The 20400-nt window shown below is 46.0% G+C and overlaps 1 protein-coding gene across 2 annotated transcripts in view; it reads right to left on the reverse strand.

The window, feature by feature from the left end:
- The window catches only part of LOC121629696 (glutamic acid-rich protein-like), a 57522-nt gene extending 46178 nt beyond the window's left edge, over positions 1–11344 (reverse strand). Inside the window, exons 1-4 of one of the 2 annotated variants that reach the window (XM_041969417.1) lie at positions 11202–11344; positions 8689–8729; positions 7824–7965; positions 6641–7088 (exon numbers count right to left, since the gene is read on the reverse strand). In XM_041969417.1, coding sequence (XP_041825351.1) covers positions 6641–7088; positions 7824–7965; positions 8689–8729; positions 11202–11260 — 690 coding nt within the window. In that variant the 5' untranslated portion in view covers positions 11261–11344. The remainder of the gene's footprint in view (positions 1–6640; positions 7089–7823; positions 7966–8688; positions 8730–11201) is intronic. The other variant, XM_041969419.1, reaches the window with a different exon arrangement.
- Between the last annotated feature and the right edge of the window lie 9056 nt (positions 11345–20400).

The raw sequence follows: 20400 nt of genomic DNA on the forward strand, positions 1-20400 counted from the left end.
CGTAATCACTATGGAAGGCATGGCCATGGACCCACCTAAGGTCAAGGCAGTCATGGACTGGCCCATTCCCCAGTGTCGCAAGCAGCTCCAGCGCTTCTTGGGGTTTGCTAATTTTTACCGCAGGTTCATCAGGAACTACAGCACTATTGCATCACCCCTGCATGCATTGACTTCATCTAAAGCCCGGTTCGTCTGGTTGGACCAGGCTGACTGAGCATTTGTGAGATTAAAGCAATTGTTCACCACTGCTCCCGTGCTTTTCACTCCCGACACATCACGGCAGTTCATTGTGGAGGTCGATGCCTCCGACTCGGGAGTTGGGGCCATTCTCAGCCAAAGATACTCTGACAACAAGACTCACCCCTGTGCCTTCTTTTCTAGGAGCCTGTCAGTTGCAGAGTGGAACTATGATGTGGGCAATCGTGAACTATTGGCTGTAAAGCTGGCTCTCGAGGAATGGAGGCATTGGCTGGAGGGGGCGCCTGTACCTTTCATTGTGTGGACCTATCATAAAAACCTGGAATACCTGAAGACAGCTAAGCGGCTAAATCCCAGGCAAGCCAGGTGGGCTCTGTTTTGTAGCAGCTTCAATTTTACATTGTCTTACAGACCGGGCAGCAAGAACGTGAAGCCCGACGCGCTCTCCTGGCTCCATGACCCGCCAGAAAGGGAACAACTGGATGATCAGGAGGAGTTTATCCTGCCCTCTTCTATGCATTTGGTGGTCGCCAGACTAGATTTGGAGAACAAGGTTATGGAATCCCATCAGCTTCATCCCGTACCGGACAACTGCCCCCAGGGTCGACTTTTTGTCCTAGGTCATCTTGTTTCTGAGGTATTGTCATTCTGCCATAGCTCTCGTCTGTACTGTCACCCGGGGTTTCACAAGACCCTGTGTGTGGTCCGGGGTCGCTTCTGGTGGGAAACTCTGGTCAAAGACGTCAAGGACTTCGTGTTGTCTTGCCGACTCTGCTGCCAGGCCAAACCATGTCGTCGACCCCCTGCAGGTTCGCTGCAACCCGTCCCCATTCCCAGTCGCCCGTGGTCTCATGTGTCCATGGACTTCATCACTGGTTTACCTGTTTCCAATACTTACACTGTTTTGCTCACTATCGTGGATCGCATTTCTAAAATGACTCACCTGGTTCCTCTTCCCAAGTTACCCTCATCCAGAGATCTTGGTGTCATCCTGTCCAGAGAGCTGTTCCGACTTCATGGCCTTCCCACCAGCATCGTCTCAGACCGAGTCCCCAGTTTGTGTCTAAGTTCTGGAAGGAGTTCTGCACCTTACTGGGCATCCAGGTCGACCTGTTCTCTGGCTTTCATCCCCAGACCGACGGGCAGTCCGAACGAGTCAACCAGGAGGTGGAGACCAAGCTCCGGATGTTGTGCGAGTTGGATCCATCATTTTGGTCGCAGATTTTCCCATGGGTTGAGTATGCCATCAACACTATTCCCTCTGGGTCGACCGGGCTGTCTCCGTTCTATGTGGTGTTTGATCACCAACCCCCGGTCTTTCACATCCAGGAGAGGGACGCCAGGGTGCCCTCTGCCCATGATGTTGCCCTCCGGTGCCAGCGGGTTTGGAGACGGGCCCGCGGGGCTCTTCTAACCTCTTCTGCCATTTATTCCAGGGCGGCTAACAGGAGGCTCACCCCGGCATCTGAGTACTCCGTGGGTCAACGGGTGTGGCTGTCCACCCGGGACCTTCCTCTGCGTGTGGAGAATCGCAAGTTGGCTCCTTGGACCTTTCCCCATTGTCCGGATAATTAATCCGGTGGCGGTTCGTCTGGACCTGCCCAGGACCCTCCGGATCCATCCCACCTTTCATGTCTCCTGGATCAAGCCTGTGTCTGAGTCTGACCTGGTTCCTGCCTCCGCGCCCCCGCCGCCCGCCCGGTGTCTGGTTTACACTGTGCGGTGCCTCCTTTGCTCCAGGCGTCGGGGTCGGGGCTTGCAGTATCTCGTCGACTGGGAGGGTTACGGGCCGGGGAGCGCTCTTGGGTTCCCTCCCGGTTCATTGTGGGTCGCTCCCTCGTCCGTGACTTCCATCGGGCCCATCCTTCGATGCCTGGTGGGCCGTCTGGTGCCGGCCCTTGAGGGGGGGTATTGTCATGGTTGCAGAACTGCACTGCAGAGCTGCAATCAAGCTCATCTCCTACACCTGCCCTGATTGTTCATTCTCCTCACCTGCTCCCCGCCCTACTTATACACTCTCCACTCTCTGCTTCCCTGCCAGATGGTCAGCAGTATTACCTTATTGAGATCCAGCTATTTTCTTGTTTCAGACTCCCTTGGCACCGACCCTGTTACGACCTTGGATTTTCTCTTGCCTGACCCCCGCCGGATTTCTTCGAGTGCCCACCTGGACATTGACCCCTTGTTTGTACGACCACGGAGATTGCCTGCCCCCCCCCGGATAAGTAACCTCACTCTGCCAAACTGTGTATGAACATTGCCTGCCCTTACTATACCTTTTGGATCTCCATCCATCCATTATCTTGACCGCTTATTCCATTTCGGGTCGCGGGTCGCGGGTGAACTGGAGCCTATCCCAGCATTTTAACAGGTGAGAGGCAGGGTATACCCTGGACAGGTCACCAGTCTGTCGCAGGGCCAACACAGATAGAGACAAACAACCATGCACATACACACACACTCTCTCCTAGGGAGAATTCAGAGTGTCCAATTAACCTAACATGCATGTCTTTGGACGGTGGGAGGAAGCCGGAGAACCCGGAGAGAACCCACGCATACACGGGGAGAACATGCAAACTCCACACAGAAAGGCCACCACCCCCCAAGGTTCGAACCTCCCCCCAGCCGAGATTCGAACCGGCGACCTTCTTGCTGTGAGGCTGTGGTGCTAACCACCACACCACCGTGCAACCCACCTTTTGGATCTGTGGACTTATATTCATGTCTGGAGTTACTTTCAGGATTCTTCACTCACAGCCCCAGGATTGCCTGACCCTCCCTACGGACTACAGCTGGTTTCTTCACATTCATCTCCTAGTACTAATAAACCTCATTCTATTCAAACCTACTATCTGTGTGTGGCTGAATTTCCGGGTCTTCAGGAGTAAAACATTACATTATATATATATCATATATCATATATCATATATCATACCATTGAAGATGGCGCCTAGGATGGCTGCTGCTACTCAAGCTCTCTCCCCTAACATTATGTTTTTTTCCTTATTTAGTCTCTATTTAGTTTCTTATTATTTTTTTTCTTAATTATGCAACCTGCTATAGTAAGCCCTATCATACAGTATGATAGAGATAAAATACTATGAATCAGATCGGTGGTGGAAAAAACTTTGTTATCGCCACCAGCTTATAGCGGGGAATCTCCATGGTGGCGCCTACCTGTTGTTGTACCTTAGTGGCGGAGGAAAAGAGGGTCACGAGCTGGAGTCCTGGTTTGGGTGAGGAAACGGGGGAGTCGGCCTCCTCTACCGAGTATTCTTCTGGCAAATGTTCAGTCATTGGAAAACAAGCTGGATGAACTTCGGGGCAGGATGGAGTTTCAGCAGGAGATTAACACCTGTAACGTTTTTGCTTCAACGGAAACTTGACTCGACCCCTCGATCCCGGACTACGCCATTCATCCCGAGGGACTCTCCATTTTTCGGCTGCACCGGACTATACGTACTGCATTTATTGTAGCCAGGGGTTTTAACAGCGCCAACCTGAGGAATGCTGTCAGCAGCAACGCCACCTTTAAATAATAACATCTTCTTATTGCTTATTATATATTTTACTGTATAACTTATTTTGTAGTATTCTTGCTTTTTGTGTTTGACTATTTTTATGTGGTAAATATTCTTTTTAGCTTTGTTAGGAGAGCCTGGAATCTAAGAATTTCACTGCCAATGATTATTGATGTAATTGTTGTGCAATGACAATAAATTCATTCATTCATTCATTCATTCATTCATTCATTCATCATGCTGAATTTCTCCATTTGTTCATTTATTTAGTTTTATTTATATATATATTTATTTATATATATATTTATATTTATATATATTTATATATATATTATATATATATATACATATATATTATATATATATTTTGGGCTGCACGGTGGTGTGGTGGTTAGCACCGCAGCCTCACAGCAAGAAGGTCCCCGGTTTGAATCTTGGCTGGGGGGAGGTTCGAACCTTGAGTTGTATTGAGTTTGCATGTTCTCCCCGTGTATGCGTGGGTTCCCTTCGGGTTCTCCGGCTTCCTCCCACCATCCAAAGACATGCATGATAGGTTAATTGGTTATTCTAAATTCTCCCTAGGAGAGAGAGTGTGTGTGTGTGTGAATGGTTGTTTGTCTATCTGTGTTGGCCCTGCAACAGACTGGTGACCTGTCCAGGTGTACCTGCCTCTCACCTGTTAAAATGCTGGGATAGGCTCCAGCTCACCCACGACCCGTAATGGAATAAGCGGTCAAGATAATGGATGGATGGATACATATATATATTTGAGGTAGAAATGGTTTTGTCCCTTGACAACAATTATTTGTTTTCCAGCAAACTGTTGGAGGTCCAAACCTGAGCTGATCAGCTCCCCAAACTCAGGTGAGGTGTCACAGCAGATGCAACACATGCCTCATGCCTGCACATTAATAATCATAATAGAAGTAAAGCTGATGATGTATGTTTGGCAGGTGTAGAATCAATTTCCTTGTTATTCATTTACCTAATTTATGATTCATTATGAAACAATTATACGTTCTGTTCATTTTGATCCACATTTATGTTTTACATGTTTTTGTTCCTCTTACACATCATTCTTCTTTATCATATCATCTTCTTTTTCCTCTGAGTACAAAATGATGACCCGACCTTGGATCTGGGATAGCCTGGTACTTGGTATATGTAGGAAACAGTCTGTAGAAATACTGGGAGAGGTTGTTTATGAGGAAGTTCCAAGGCAAGTAGTCGGTCTTATCTGGTCAGGATGACCCCTGTGAATAACGCAGAGCTAGAAACCTCACTACTCTGACTCTGGTCCTCCAGAGCCAGAGCGTGTGGGTCGGATGTGATGCTCTACTTCTACAAGTCTTTATTTTTCTTTTCTGTGATAAACTTTGTGAAACTTCACTCATCCAGTCTCTTGGTGATTGTTCTACAACACAGGTAACATGGAGGGCCCTGAAAATTCTCTAAGGGTTATTACAGTTGTGGTGCTGGGAAAAAAAATGTATGGGGTTAATAATAATGCATTAGATTTATATAGCACTTTTCAAGGCACCCAAAGCGCTTCACATTGATTCCATTATTCATTCACACCTGGTGATGCTAAGCTACCTGCGTAACCACAACTGCCTTGGGGCAGACTGACGGAAACATTGCAGCCGATACGAGCTCAACGACCACCGAACCTTCATTCACATTCATACACCAGCTATGCGACACCGGAGGCAAGGAGGGTAAAGGGTCCTGACCAAAGACACAACAGATGACTGGGGTAATCGACTCGCCAACCTTCCAATCACTGGGGAAACCCACTCTACTGCCTGGGCCACTGATACCTCTGTATTGATGGGTTATGTGTTAATAGTTGCTACTGTGCTATAGTGAATTCCTGGAGGGACTGGAATCTGGCATGCAGATAGTCTGCGGTCAGTCATGCAGACTAGCTACCGAACATGTGCTGCATGTTCCTGCATCCACCCACTTCAGAAAAACCCACAAAGACTTGGTAGGAAATTAGAAAATAAATAAAACAGACACTTGTTTTGAGGAGTCATCGTGTCAGAACTCTAGCATCAATACCCACAGTGTTTCATTGAGTGAAGACGGCAGACAGCTACGGGCTCAAACATAGATAGATTCATGTCATTGACCTAAAACCTAGCCTAAATTAAACCGTGTTCTGTTCAGTCCAGTTGGTTCATTCCTGGTGACTCACCTACCATGAAATTCCCTTAGCAAGGATGGGCTAGTCATCTGGCCTTCCGGGCATTGTCGAAGTGGACCGACATGGTTTATTTACTGGTATGACTGGTCCATAAAACTCAACAGATCAGATCCCCTACTGTCAGACCCGAGGGGAGGAAACAGAGACGAGGAGGCACTAAGAAACTGTACGGTAAAAAAGAAATAAAGAAGCTCCCAGCATGCCCAAATATGACTGACAGCAGGACCTTCATCAGCTGCCATTGACGATGATGATGGTAGAAGCCTCTTTCACATCACTGAGGTTCTGTTCTGAGTAAAGAGACCCAGAAAACCCAGTAGGTCTGATCCAGAAGTCGCTAACAGTTAGCATTGAAAAATGCTAGCTGTTAGCGGTGAACAGTCGTGTTGACTGGTTAACCGGTTGTGTTGACTGGTTACCCGGCCGTGTTGACTGGAAAACTGGTCATGTTGACTGGTTAACCGGTTGTGTTGACTGATTAACTGGTTGTGTTGACTGGTTTACCGGCTGTGTTGACTGGTTAACCGGTTGTGTTAAGGCACAACAGAAATATATTTGCATATTTCCCATCATGCTTTGCAGTGCTCACGAGTGTGTTTCCGACCCCCTCCCTGCATGTGAAATAAAGTAAGATGTGACTGCTGTCAGTCTTTGTCCATCACACACTGCCTCATACTGGGAAGTGAAAAGTGAAATCCTTTCTTGGTCTTACCTGTTTCCAGGAATGACTCCATTTAGAAATGAGACACATCCACTCAACTTCCCCTTCACACCGCTGTCGTTTGTACTTCCGGTTGTTGGTGAAGTCAATGGTGGTGAACCCTGAGAACCTTGCTTTAGACTCCTTAGCCTTCAGGTAAAGGTACTTGGGAGGCTTTGTGCTCATCCAGGACTCCCTCCAACACAAGCGGAACACATCCACTTCTACTTTGCGTTTTTGCCTGCGAGGCTTGGGTGAAGATGACCTCCTGGGTGGAGGTGGAGTCGGGGGTGGAGGCTCAGCTTTGGGTTTGGGAGATGCAGGGACAACTTTGAATTTAATTTTTGGCTTTTGTTCTTCTTCATTGGAGTTGCTGGTCAGCTTTCTGAACTCAGACATTTCCCCCTTCATGTCTCCGTTGGACACGAGCGAAAAGTGATAGTTCCACTTTGAGAAAAGTCTGCAGATCAAAATAGAAAAGAATAAAAAATTAATCAAATAACTGAAATTGACTATTTTCAAAGGTTTATACAAAAAAAACAAAGTAGGAAGTAGAATGTAGTAAATCGCTGATATATCTACAGGAACCATTACATCATCCACAGCAGAACAAAGAGATGTTTTAGAAACATCTGGAATATTTTCAATCTGCTGTTAAAGAAAAAGATGTTTGAGGCTTACAGAGGATTCATCAGTTTTAGTCCCTGCCTCCTCACCTCCTCACCTCCTCACCTCCTCCTGCCTCCTGATCTCCTCCTACCTCCTGTTCTCCTCCTACCTCCTGCTCTCCTCCTGCCTCCTCACCATCTACTGCCTCCCGATCTCCTCCAACCTCCTGTTCTCCTCCTGCCTTCTGATCTCTTCCTGCCTCCTCCTGCCTTCTGATCTCCTCCTACCTCCTGATCTCTTCTTGCCTCCTCATCTCCTTCTGCCTTGTTTTGGGACTGTGATGCTGACATTATGTCTCTTCTTCTCTGGTTAATTAACTGCGCCCACATCTTGTTGCAGTGAAAATGGAGACAGGATTTCCAGACGGATCCAGAATGCTGCAACCTGCATCCTGACTACATGACTAGACATGGCTGAAGGAAATAAAAAGGTCTTAACCAGGCAGCTAGTCGTTATGACGCCTTTTCCTAGACCAAAAGTAGCTTCGCTGTAGTGGTGCAGCAGCATTAAAATTTTTCTTTCTCACACTTTAAGGGAGCTTTTTTCCCTCCATTCGGCCTCCTGTTTGCACTGGTCAGCCACGCTTTGGGCTCTCTTCTCCCACTGGTCTCGAAGATTCCCGTTACCAAATGGCCTCTTCTCTTCTTTCTTTGACAACATCCTGTTACCTGAGATATACATACCAGCAGAGGAAACAGAGCTGTTACATGTCTTAAGTATGTGTATATAATCATACTGCCAGATGCAGACTTTCCACTTTATGCTTAAAAAGCTCTGCACTTTGTAGTTTCACGACTATAAGTCATCATCCTCTAATCTCCTGATTGAAACTTCTCTCTACAAGTCACACAAGTGTCACGTATCTGTGTCACTAACACAAATGCTGCTTTAGTAAAGTTAACGGATGCCACAGTGTTGGAAGCAAAATGTCCAGAAGCACTACAAAGCCATGAACAAAAACAAAGCACAGAGAAAAACACAGAGAAGAACGATGTGAAGCCAAACCTGGAATGCTGTAAGTCAGGAATAAAAATATCTTCTTCATTAAGGGTCAGAAAGGCTTTGACAGAGGAGGGAAACTCTACTTTTAGCCTTACACAGACAAACAAGCTGGGATACATTTTATTACAAAGGTTTTTATTTTACGCTGATTTTTCTGTGACTGTTTCAGTTTTTAGATGAGTTTGTCTCAAGACTGGCGAACCTCTGCCCATCGTTACATTTACACAGCGTCTCAGCTGTTCTGGGATTTATTAATCAAACAGACAGAACAGCCCATCACTGTTAAAATTTAGAAGTTGATAAGTCATAATTCTATGCTATTGTTCTGGGTTTTACTTTTCTCATGTGGAAATATAAAAAACCTACACCTGAGAAAATGTTTAGCTCACCTTGTAGGGCACGACTTCCATGAAGAAACTTCTGACTACGTCTGGAAATAAAACATATGAATATTACTCATTACCTTAAAAAGCACCGAGACTGACAAGACCAGTCCCTTTAAAATTCCTATGAAGCAGTTCAACACGTCTGACCAACAAGGCCTCAGTTGGTTGGGGTGGTCATGTGACTTTTGGTATGCCAAAGCAACATATCAAAACAGCGCTTGAAACACTTCCGCCTCAGAAGTTTTTAGAAGTCAAGCAGACTGGATCAAACTTTCAGTCGGATGATTTTCCTGCCTGTCCGTGTCCCAGTATTTACCCTCTTTCTCGCCTTAGACACCATTATCTGCTTTCTGTCCTACATTTGGGCCCACTTCCCTCTTAACCTTGGCAGTAACTAAGTTAAAGGTTTGATCCCTTTCTGGTCCTTCTCTCAGCAGTCTTAGAGACCAGGTCATTTAGCTGTGACACCAGGCAGAAAGCATGACTATATTTAAACCTAAGCCAACAACATGCTTCTAGAAGCAACAGAAAGAAAACAGAACTGAGTTGGGAATGATGGAGAAGCTTTCTGCCTTTGCAAGCTGAATAGCTACAGCTCTACAATGTCAATAGAAAACGTGGGTACGGTCCAAGCTGCTGTTTTAATAGATAAAAAACAGATTAATAAGTAACCCAGTGCACCTATGATGCATATATTAATACTGGATTGACCCATTAAATGATTGGAGACGAGCAACAGAGCAAACGGTGATGCAGGGAACTCAAAGATCACCAGCCTTAATCCCAGACTGTCTGCAGAATTTACTCTGGGATTTATCACTGAGCCTCACTAAAGCAGCTAACTAGGCATGATTTCAAATTAGGAAATGACTACAGGCATCCCTGTCCACTTCCTTGGATCAAATAGCAGCGATCTTAACATATATGCACCTAAACAGACATCCACGACCAGGAGGACTACAATGATCCTGTCCTCCCATCCCGTCATCCAGAGTTACAACTCGCTAGTTTCATGTGGCCTGCCACATTTTGATTTCTGGCTTGCAAGATAGCTCTGATTTTTTTTAAATGCAGGCACAAAATCCTTTCTTTTAATCATCCATACTGCTTTGCTACTAGCGTCTGATGCTAACTTGGCTATTTATGATATGCTGCAAGGTGAATATTACAATTAGACCTATCCAAGGTGTCTCACTCAACTGGTTTACTCCAGCTCACTAAGCGGGTACAAAAGAATAGATGGATGGGTGGATAGCTATGTCGAAGTCTCATTTAAAAAGGCTTTACAGAAGACTTCCTGGAAGGGGAGAGATTGATGCAATAGACAATGGGCTCATTCCCTTCAACTGAACCAGTGACCCATCAGGTGTATAACCCATCTCTTGGCTGATGGAATAGACTCCAGTACCTCTCCATTTGGCATTTGCTACTGTTTCATTGTTTACAATCTGTGATGTGGAGGAGGGGAGGTTATTCAACACATGTGAATGGGCACATTTATGAGAATTTAAGAGATTGCCCTCAAACGTGAGTTAGCATTTCTAATGCATTGAGAACATATGAGCTAGCTAGCATATGAGAGCATGCTTAATGTTAGCTAAGCAGAGTAACAGGCATCAACCAGAGACAAAATACATGGTTAAGATGGCCATTTTTATCCTACATCTCTTAATCTTTGTTAACATCGATCTAAACCACGTGTAACCACCAACAGTTTGGCCTGAGATTAAAGTCTATTATGCTAGCAGTGACATGTTAGCCATGCACAGTGAGTCACAATTAAATAGACCTTTTCACAGTGAATATTTTAACAAGTGGAACAATTGGCATTTATAATGGCTAAATTCTCTTTAGTCTCCCAGAAGGTAAACCATGGCTTTGACCCAGCATGCAAAGCAGCTCAAGCTCATCTAAAAGGGATATGTCACTGTCTGGAACACCTGTGCATTTCAGGCTGTCATGTCCAAGTGTCTGCTGTAAAAACAAGCCCTGTTAAAGAGTTTAATGTGACAGCATGGCTCAGCTCAGCTGTCAAACTTCTGCAATTCTTATGAAGTTTAAGGCAAAAGTGTCCTGAAGCTCAGAAATAGTTCTTCTGTGTACAACAATCATAACACATGAGGTTTATGAAGCTTGACTAGTCAGTTTCTGCTCAGTTTTAAATATCTATTACTTAATGAATCTGTAGGAATGAAATTCCTTATGCAAATGCAAGAGCCTGCATAAAATGATAAAAATGGAAGTAAGAATATGCATTGGGGTCATGTTAAAGTAAAGTGGTTGCAGTTGTTTACATTTCTTTATGATTTCTCCTTTACCATTGTCCTGGGATGCCTTCACATGACCGCCAATTTACACAGTTAGCCTAGCTTAAATATGCCCTAGCTTAGCATAGCAACCTGTGACAAAATTATATTTCCTTGCAAACATCAGAATAATTTTAATCTAAATATGAACATAGAAACTTAAAGAATATGTTTTGATTGAGATGGACTAAAATACAGAACTTGACTCACTTGTCCTTCTTTTCCCTCAGTCTTTCCTTTTCTGTATTCCTTTTTGAAAATAACAGCATACAATAAAGAGAACCATGTGTTCAATCTTTCCCATCTGTTTCTACTGGGATGTCTTTAGTCTGCTCTCCTGTTAGTGTAACTGGGCTACGCTCCGTCTGTCCTGTATGCTTCGCTGAGCAGGCTTCCCTCTTTGCTATTTTTACATCATAACACATTCAGAACTGTGGCTCTAAATTTAGAGTAGGGGTGAGGCAACACATACATGTGGAGAGAAGACACATTTAAATGAAATTAATCTTTATTCAACAGGTGCAACAGTGTAAACAAACAGGACAGCTGGAGGCTCAAGGACCAATCAGAAACCAGCTAATATTGTTTATGCTGAAACTTAAACATTACCTTGACCAGGATTCAAACTGTAGCTCTGCCTCCAGACACTCCATCACTTCCTGGAAAACAGCAGATCATTGCAAAAACTGAAAAGTGTCTTAGGATGTATTCACATCTGGATAGTCCACAAGGCTCGGTACAATTGGGGAGTCTGTTCAGTGTTCTGGACCCAAATACACTGCACAAATCAGACGAATCGGACGTGTTCCACTCTCCACCAGAGGAGGCGCTGCACCAAGATTTACTGTAGGGGTAGATGAGACAACTAACAAGGAAGAAAACTGGTTCATCTATTGGTTAATGCAGAACAACTTGTGTTTCCATCAGAGTAAAACATGGAGGTGGATCAGATGCTCACGGTCTTACCTTGATCTGATTTCTATCAGAACTTTTACCAAATTCTTACGACAGTGACACGTCCAAAGCCACCTATCGTCCCACACCCACTTAAGTTTTGGTTGTGTTTACCCACAATGCTGTGCACTAAACCCACAATGCACTTTGTTTTGTAACCTACTTCCACTCAGTGGTGAACTTAGCCATTTGGGGGCCCCTGCATCTACCAATCTAATGTTTCTTATATGTATGTTCTATGGATGTTGCAAACTTTCATATTGTCAAGCATGGATGTGTGCAAAATTGGGCTGTCAAATCATTAAAACTTTTATTCATATCAATCACAGCTTACAAATTGATCATGATCAATCACCATTCGTGTCTATGCCTGAAATCTGCCTGTTTTTACAGCTTCGTATCACCAGAACAAGCCGTTGCTACAAATATTTACTGTTAACTGAGCTTCTCTTGGGTAATCGTCAGATGTCCCAGACCCAGTAAACGCAGCATGTAATGTGCTTCTATATGTTGTTCCAAATCATCTCTACCATGTTCTAGATCATAATTCAGAATTCATCCAGCATCATCTCACCAACCGTCTCCATAGTGATAATTTCTGTCCTAAAAGCAGCAGATGTGACAAAGTTAAACAGAACAGAACAGAACAGAAGAAACTCTGATAAAACTGATGATCTGGATAAAAACAGCTTTTTCCTTTTATCATTGAAGTGTGTTTGTGCAGCAGTGATAAAAGTCCTACAGCAGCATCACCCAAAGTACACACCTGCTGATGAAACACATCATTGGCTGCTTGTTTTACTAGTTTTTCTGCACTATTTTACATCAGATGATCACTTTAGTTGTAATAATCAGTTCAATATTTCATAAAATCTAGACTTAAAAAAGGTTTCATCTGTGCCCCCTTTTCCTGGTCAGGGCTCCTGGCCTCCCTTCAGAACTTTTCTAGACCCGCCCCTGCATAGCTGAAGTATAAACCCTGTTTACCACCAGCAGCTACTGTTAGAGAAGATCCTGCCAACAACAAGACTTTGGGGTAAATATGACGATGTGAACATGAGCCGCTAGTTTCCTCCTTCTCAGCTGATCCATAAAGAGAGAATAGCCGATCAGCTGATCACCGACAGCCGCCATGATTCACAGAGCAACATGAGAGGAGAGGGAGGAAGCAGCTGCTGCACAAACAAAGACCAGAGATCCTCTAGAACAGCCATGTTGCTGCAGGACGCAGGATGAGTTTAATAAATAAATGAAAATAAATAATTGACAGGAGGACAGTCATCGGTGGTGGGAGGAGCTTCAGCTGCAACGTTAGCTGCAGTGAGAGCAAACGATGTAGGTTTCTCTGGCTCCGCAGCTGCCAAGGGTCCCGCCACCACGGTTCTAGTAAAAAGATAGAAAGCTTTGGCAGCTTTGAAACAAACTGATGCCTTCGGTCCCTCTTTGTCATTTTTTGTGAGCCACTTTCATTCACCGTTTCATTTTGATTTCTCTCTTTTACCATTTGTTTGTTGTTTGTATTTTGATTTTTCGAGCCATAATCATTTCCGCATACATAGCGTGATACGTAACATGGAATAGTCCATGTAGTGTAGACTGAAGGGAGGACGACCTGGTACTAGAAGGTGGTTCAGATGTAGAGGACAACACGGTACTAGAAGGTGGACCCAATGAAGAGGACCAACCGGGTACTAGTAGGTGGACCCAATGACAAGGACGATCCGGTAGTAGAAGGTGATCCTCCTGAAGATGACTACCCAGTACTAGAAGGCAGTCCTGGTGAAGAGGATGTTACGATACTATAAGGCAATCCTCTTGAAGAGGTCCGACCCGGTACTAGACGTTGGACTTGATGAAGAGGACGGCCTGGTAGTAGAAGGTGGTCCTGATGAAGAGGACGACCTGGAACTAGAAGGCGGACCTGATGAAGAATTCCGACCTGGTACTACAAGGTGGACCTGATGAAGGGGACGACCTGGTACTAGAAGGCGGACCTGATGAAGAATTCTGACCTGGTACTACAAGGTGGACCTGATGAAGGGGACGACCTGGTACTAGAAGGTGGTCCTCCTGAAGAGGGCTTCACAGTACTAGAACGTGGTCCTCCTGAAGAGGATGACTGGGTACTAGAAGGTTATTCCAATGAAGAGGACGACACAGTACTAAATGGCATTCCTGATGAAGAAGTCAAACCCGGTACTAGAAGGTGGAACCCATGAAGAGGTCAACCTAGTACTAAAATGTCTTTCCGTTAAGAGGTCGACCCGGTAACAGAAGGTGGACCTAAGGAAAAGAACGACATGGTACTAGAAGGTGGACCTGATAGAGAGGACTACCCGGTACTATTAGGTGGTCCTCCTATAGAGGACGACCCGGTACTAGAAGTTGATTCTGATGAAAAGGATGAACCAGTACTAGAAGGGGGTCCTGGTAAAGAGGACAACCCCTTACTAGAAGCTGGACCCTATTAAGAGGTCTTACCCGGTACAAGTTGGATTTGATGAAGAGGACGACCTGGTACTAGAAGGTGAACCCGATGAAGAAGACGTCCCAGTACTAGGAGTCGGTCCTGATGCAGAGGACGACCCGGTACTAGAAGGCGGTCACGATGAACAGGACGTCCTGATACTAGGAGGTGGTCCTGATGAAGAGGATGATCTAGTACTAGAAGACGGATCTGATAAAGAGGTAGAACCTCGTACGACAAGGTGGACCTGATGAAGAGGATGAACCAGTACTAGAAGGTAGTCCTGGTGATGAGGATGACACGTTACTAAAAGGCAGACCAGATGAAGAGGTCGTACCCGGTACCAGAAGGTGGAACCCATGAAGAGGTCGACCTGATAAGAGAAGGTGGACCTGATGAAGAGGACGACCTGTAGCTGGAAGGTGGTTCCAATGAAGAGGGCGACCCGGTACTAGAAGATGGTCCGCCTTAAGAGGACGGTCCGGTACTAGAAGGTGATTCCATTGAAGACGATGAACAGTACTAGATGGTGGTCCTGTTGAAAAGGATGACTCTGTACTAGAAGTTGGACTTGATGAAGAGGACGAGCTGGTGCTATAAGATGATCCTCATGAAGAGGACAACCCGGTACTAGAAGGTGGACCTGCTGAAGAGGATGACCTGGTACTAGAAGGTGGTGCAGGTGAAGAGGACAACCCAGTACTAGAAGGTGGTCCTGTTGAAGAGGACAACCTGGTACTGGAAGGTAGACTGGATGAAGAGGACGTCCCAGTACTTAAAGGTCCCATATTATACACTTTATTCCCAATCTGAGACCATTCATTAATATCTAAATGAAATATTTCCGCCATGGTATGGACAAATCGACCCTCAGTTTGAGTGCAGCGGCTTCTCCTCACCTCCCTCTTTTTAGCAGCTTCAGAAATGTGCCGTTTATGGTGGGCGGAACCCTGGTGGAGCAGCTCAGCTGTTGGCTCCGCCCATCGCATCGCCTGTCATGAGGTGATTGACAGGTTAATATATTTTCAAGCTATCAGACTAATAAGGCCGAAACGATAAAATAACTGCCAGCTCTTACCTCTCCAGCTGTGTCACGGACAGTTGGTATTGAACCTGGCTTCAGCTTCAAACGGTTGGCGAAGCCTGCTTTCCATGCCCCCATGTTGTGGAAACAGTCCTCTTTGAAATGCTGGCCACAGACATGCAAAACCTTTGGAAGTTTTCCGGGTACATTTCCTCCAAAAATAAAATTAATCCACTCAGTCCTCGTGGGTTCAGTGGATGGAAGTAAAAAAAACGTTTTCGTGTTCATTTATGCAGCCACAAACAGAACAGTGCTTCTGTCGCTTAGCCATGTCCGCTAACGAGGGTTGCCGAAAAGGATAAACACTGGGCGCTAGGTGATTTTTAGAGGGCGGGCTTTGAGAGCCGGTAGACGGGTCCATCGCTCTGTGGGGAGTGGTTATTGTCCCTTATGACGTCATAACGTACACGCTTTCAAACTCGCTCAATTCAGCGCTTACTTCCCTAGAGGTGGAGCAGGGGGGAGAGAGAGCGCCTGAAAGAGTTTCACACTTACGGGTCTCCTACACATGCGGGGGGACCAGTATGACTGTTCCAAAACCATTAAAAAATGAATTTTGCATAATATGGGACCTTTAAAGTCTGTCCTGATGCAGAGGACGACCAGGTACTAGAAGGTGAACCTGATGAAGAAGACGTCCCAGTACTAGGAGCCGGTCCTGATGAAGAGGACGAACCGGTGCTAGAAGATGGTCCCGATAAAGAGGACGACAGGGCACTAGAAGGTGAGAGATTAAAGGGACGACCTGATACTAGAAGGCAGTCCTGATGAAGAGGACGACCTGCTACTAGTAGGTGGTGCTGATGAAGATGCCGACCTGCTACCAAAAGGCAGATAAAATAAAGAGGCCTACCTGGTAGTAGAAAGCGGTCCTGATGAAGAGGATGACCTGGTACTAGAAGGAGAACCTGATGAAGAAGATGTCCCAGTACTAGGAATCGTTCCTGATGCAGAGGACGACCCGGTGCTAGAAGGCAGTCCCGATAAACAGGACGTCCTGATACTAGAAGGCGGTCCTGATGAAGAGGACGACCCAGTACTAGAAGGTGGTCTTGGTGAAGAGGACGACCTTGAACTGGAAGGTGGACCTGATGAAGAGGACGTCCCAGTACTTAAAGTCAGACCCGATGAAGAGGAAGATCTGGTACTAGAAGGTAGACCTGATGTCACTTGGTGCAGTAACAACAACCACCTGCTGAACGTCAGCAAGACCAAGGAGACTGTTGTCAACTTCCAGAGAGACACCACCCAACACCCGCCACTGACCATGAATGCTATTCTACAGAGGAACCAATGGGAGCATCCCTTCCAGCTGCATCGCTGTGTGGGTGGGAGCTGCACGACTAAAACAGGAGAGCCCTGCAGCACATAGTGAACACAGCCGTAAGGATCACTGGTGCACCACCTCCCTCCCTGAAGGACGTATACACCACCCGCCTACAGCCGTAAGGATCACTGGTGCACCACCTCCCTCCCTGAAGGACATATAAACACCCGCCTACAGCTGGAAGGATCATTGGTGCACCACCTCCCTCCCTGAAGGATGTATACACACCCGCCTACAGCTGGAAGGGTCATTGGTGCAGAGGACAACCAGTACTAGAAGGTGGAGCCGATGAATCAGAATCAGAATCAGAATCAGAAAGGTTTTTTATTGCCATATGAGTGAACAGGTTCACATCATTAGGAAAATGCTGCGGTACTTGGTGCAGACATAAAAACAATATAAGTTTAAGCATGCAATAAATAAAAAATAAAAATTTTAAAAACAAAATAAAGTCTCTACACTTTAACACAAAATTACAGAATATACAGAATGGGTATGGAGTTAGAGCATAATCCAGAAGGGAGTATGCTAAAGTGACAGTAAAGTAACTTTAGTATGTTTGTCTCTTTTTGCATGAAGCACAGGTCCTGTGACTGAGACAGAGCGTTTATGGCCTAGAGTTCTTGTTCATGAGTCCAACAGCAGAGGGGTAGAAACTCTTCTTGTGGCGAGAGGTTCTGGTCCGGATGGACCGTAGCCTCCTGCCTGAGGGGAGTGGCTCAAAAAGTCCATGACCAGGATGAGAAGGGTCGGCTGCGATCCGGCCCGCACGGCCCAGTGTCCTGGAGGCGTACAGGTTCTGGAGAGATGGGAGAGTACAACCAATCACCTTCTCAGCAGAGCGCACGATACGCTGTAGCCTCTGTTCGTCCCTGGTGGTGGCTCCAGCGTACCACACGGTGATGGAAGAAGTGAGGATGGACTCAATGATGGCTGTGTAGAACTGCACCATTGTCTTTGTTGGCAGGTTGAATTTCTTCAACTGCCTCAGGAAGTACATCCTCTGCTGGGCCTTCTTGATGACAGAGGTGATGGTGGGCTCCCACTTGAGGTCCTGGGTGATGGTGGTACCCAGGAAGCGGAATGAGTCCACAGTGGTGATGGGGATGTCAGTCAGGATGATGGAGGGGAGTGGGGCTGTGTGCTTCCTAAAGTCCACAATAATCTCCACTGTCTTCTGGGCGTTCACCTCCAGGTTGTTGTGGCTGCATCAGGACACCAGACGTTCAACCTCCATCCTGTAGGCAGACTCATCCCCGTCAGAGATGAGTCCAATAACGGTGGTGTCGTCCGCAAACTTAATAAGTTTGACAGACTGGTGGCTCGAGGTGCAGCAGTTGGTGTACAGGGAGAAGAGCATAGGAGAAAGTACACAGCCTTGGGGGGTGCCAGTGCTGATGGTCCGGGAGGCCGAGATGTTCTTCCCCAGCCTCACGTGCTGCCTCCTGTCCGTCAGGAAGTCAGTGATCCACCTGCAGATGGGATCAGGCACGTTCATCTGGGACAGCTTGTTTTGGAGGAGGTCTGGGAGGATGGTATTGAAGGCAGAGCTGAAGTCCACGAACAGGATCCTGGCGTAGGTTCCCGGTGAGTCCAGATGCTGCAGGATGAAGTGCAGGGCTATGTTGATGGCGTCGTCTACAGACCTGTTGGCTCTGTAGGCGAACTGCAGGGGATCCAGGAGGGGGGCCGTGAGGGATTTGAGGTGGGACAGAACCAGGCGCTCAAATGACTTCATGACCACAGAGGTCAGTGCCACAGGTCTGTAGTCATTAAGTCCAGTGATCCTTGGCTTCTTGGGGACAGGAACTATAGTGGAATTTTTGAAGCAGTCCGGCACGTGACACGCCTCCGTAAATATCCGTAAACACTGGGGCCAGCTCGTTTGCACAGTATCTCATGGTGGCAGGAGAGACACCGTCTGGGCCGGGGGCTTTCCGGGGGTTCACACGTTCGAACTGCTTCTTCACCTGCTCTTCCCCAATGGAAAAGGTTGTGGGGGTGGGGAAGGAGGGGGGCGTTGTGGAAATCCTTGATGATGCATTCTCCTTTGAGGCGTGGTAGGAGGGGGGGTAAGAGTCTTTGTTGTTGTTGGGACTGGGGCTGGTGGAGGTCGATGGCGATGGTCCATCAAAGCGACAGTAGAATCCATTTAAGAGGTTGGCTGTTCGCAGGTCGTCAGTGGAGTTGGGGGTTTTGGGCTTGTAGTTGGTCATTTGCCCAAGTCTTCTCCACGCTGAGGCCGGGTCGTTCTCTGAGATTTCCTGTCGCATATTCTCAGAGTGCTGTGATCTAGCAGTGTCCACTTCCCTGCTAAACCTGTATTTAGCCTCTTTGTAGCAGTCTTTGTTCCCACTCCTGAAGGCCTCCCTCTTTTCTAGCCACAGCTGTTTGAGTTTAGGAGTAAACCAGGGTTTGTCATTGTTATAACTCACCCTGGTGCGTGATGGTATAATGCTGTCCTCGCAGAAGTGGATATATGAGGTCACAGTGTCCGTATACTCATCCAAACTGTCCGTGGCAGCCCTCATTGAGTCCCAGTCTGTAGTCTCCAAACATTATACATAACATATAAATATGACTCTTTGCTTGTGCATAGTACCACAACTTATACGTACGACTCTTTGCTTGTACATAGTACCACAACTTATACGTACGACTCTTTGCTCGTATATAGTACTACAACTCATACATACAACTCTTTTTTTATCCTGACTTTAGGAAGAACCAAAATGCTGGTACCAGAGGATCTCAGGGTCTACGAGGGTCCATAATGTAAAAGCAGGTCTGATAAATAAGAAGGTCCAAGACCATTAAGAAATTTATAAACCAGTAAAAGAAGCTTAAAATCAATCCTAAAACACAGGGAGTCCAATGCAGCGATTTTAGACCTGGTGTGATGTGTTTCTCTGGTCCTCTTCAGAACTGGGGTAGCTGCAGGTTAGCAATGGACCAGAGAGCAGGGCGTTACAGTAATCTATTCTACTAGAAATAGAAGCATCAGCATCACGCCGCTGGCAGAGAGAGGATGGATGACTGTGGTGATGTGTTTAAGGCAGGGCTGCCCAAAGTTGGTGCTCAAGGGCCGCTGTCTTCCAGATTTTCCAGTGTTTCCTGCTTCAACACACCTAACTCAAATTAAATAGATCTTACAGCCTATTAAGTTTTGCACAATGACTCATCAATTCGAGTCAGGTGGTTTTGGAGCAGAGACACATCAAAAACCTGTAGGACTGTGGCCCTTGAGGACAGGAGCTGAACACCCCTGGTTTAAGATGATAAAATCTAGTTTATGAGACATTTCTAATATATGGAAAAAAATCCAGCTCAGAGTTAAAAAAAGAGTACCCAGGTTTCTCACACACTGAGATGGGTTCAAATTAAATAATGTAGATAAAATTATTTCTCTCTTGTATTCAGGACCAATTATTAAAATTAAAATCTATTATCCTTGTCCTTTTCTTCAATACTACTGTTGTAGAATTGGTATCCCAATAATCCCAAATTTCCCTGAGGACTCTCCAGAGGGATTAATAAAGTATTTCTATTCTATTCTATTCTATTCTATTTGTACAAT

Source organism: Melanotaenia boesemani, chromosome 19, assembly GCF_017639745.1.
Source record: "Melanotaenia boesemani isolate fMelBoe1 chromosome 19, fMelBoe1.pri, whole genome shotgun sequence".
Lineage (NCBI taxonomy): Eukaryota > Metazoa > Chordata > Actinopteri > Atheriniformes > Melanotaeniidae > Melanotaenia > Melanotaenia boesemani.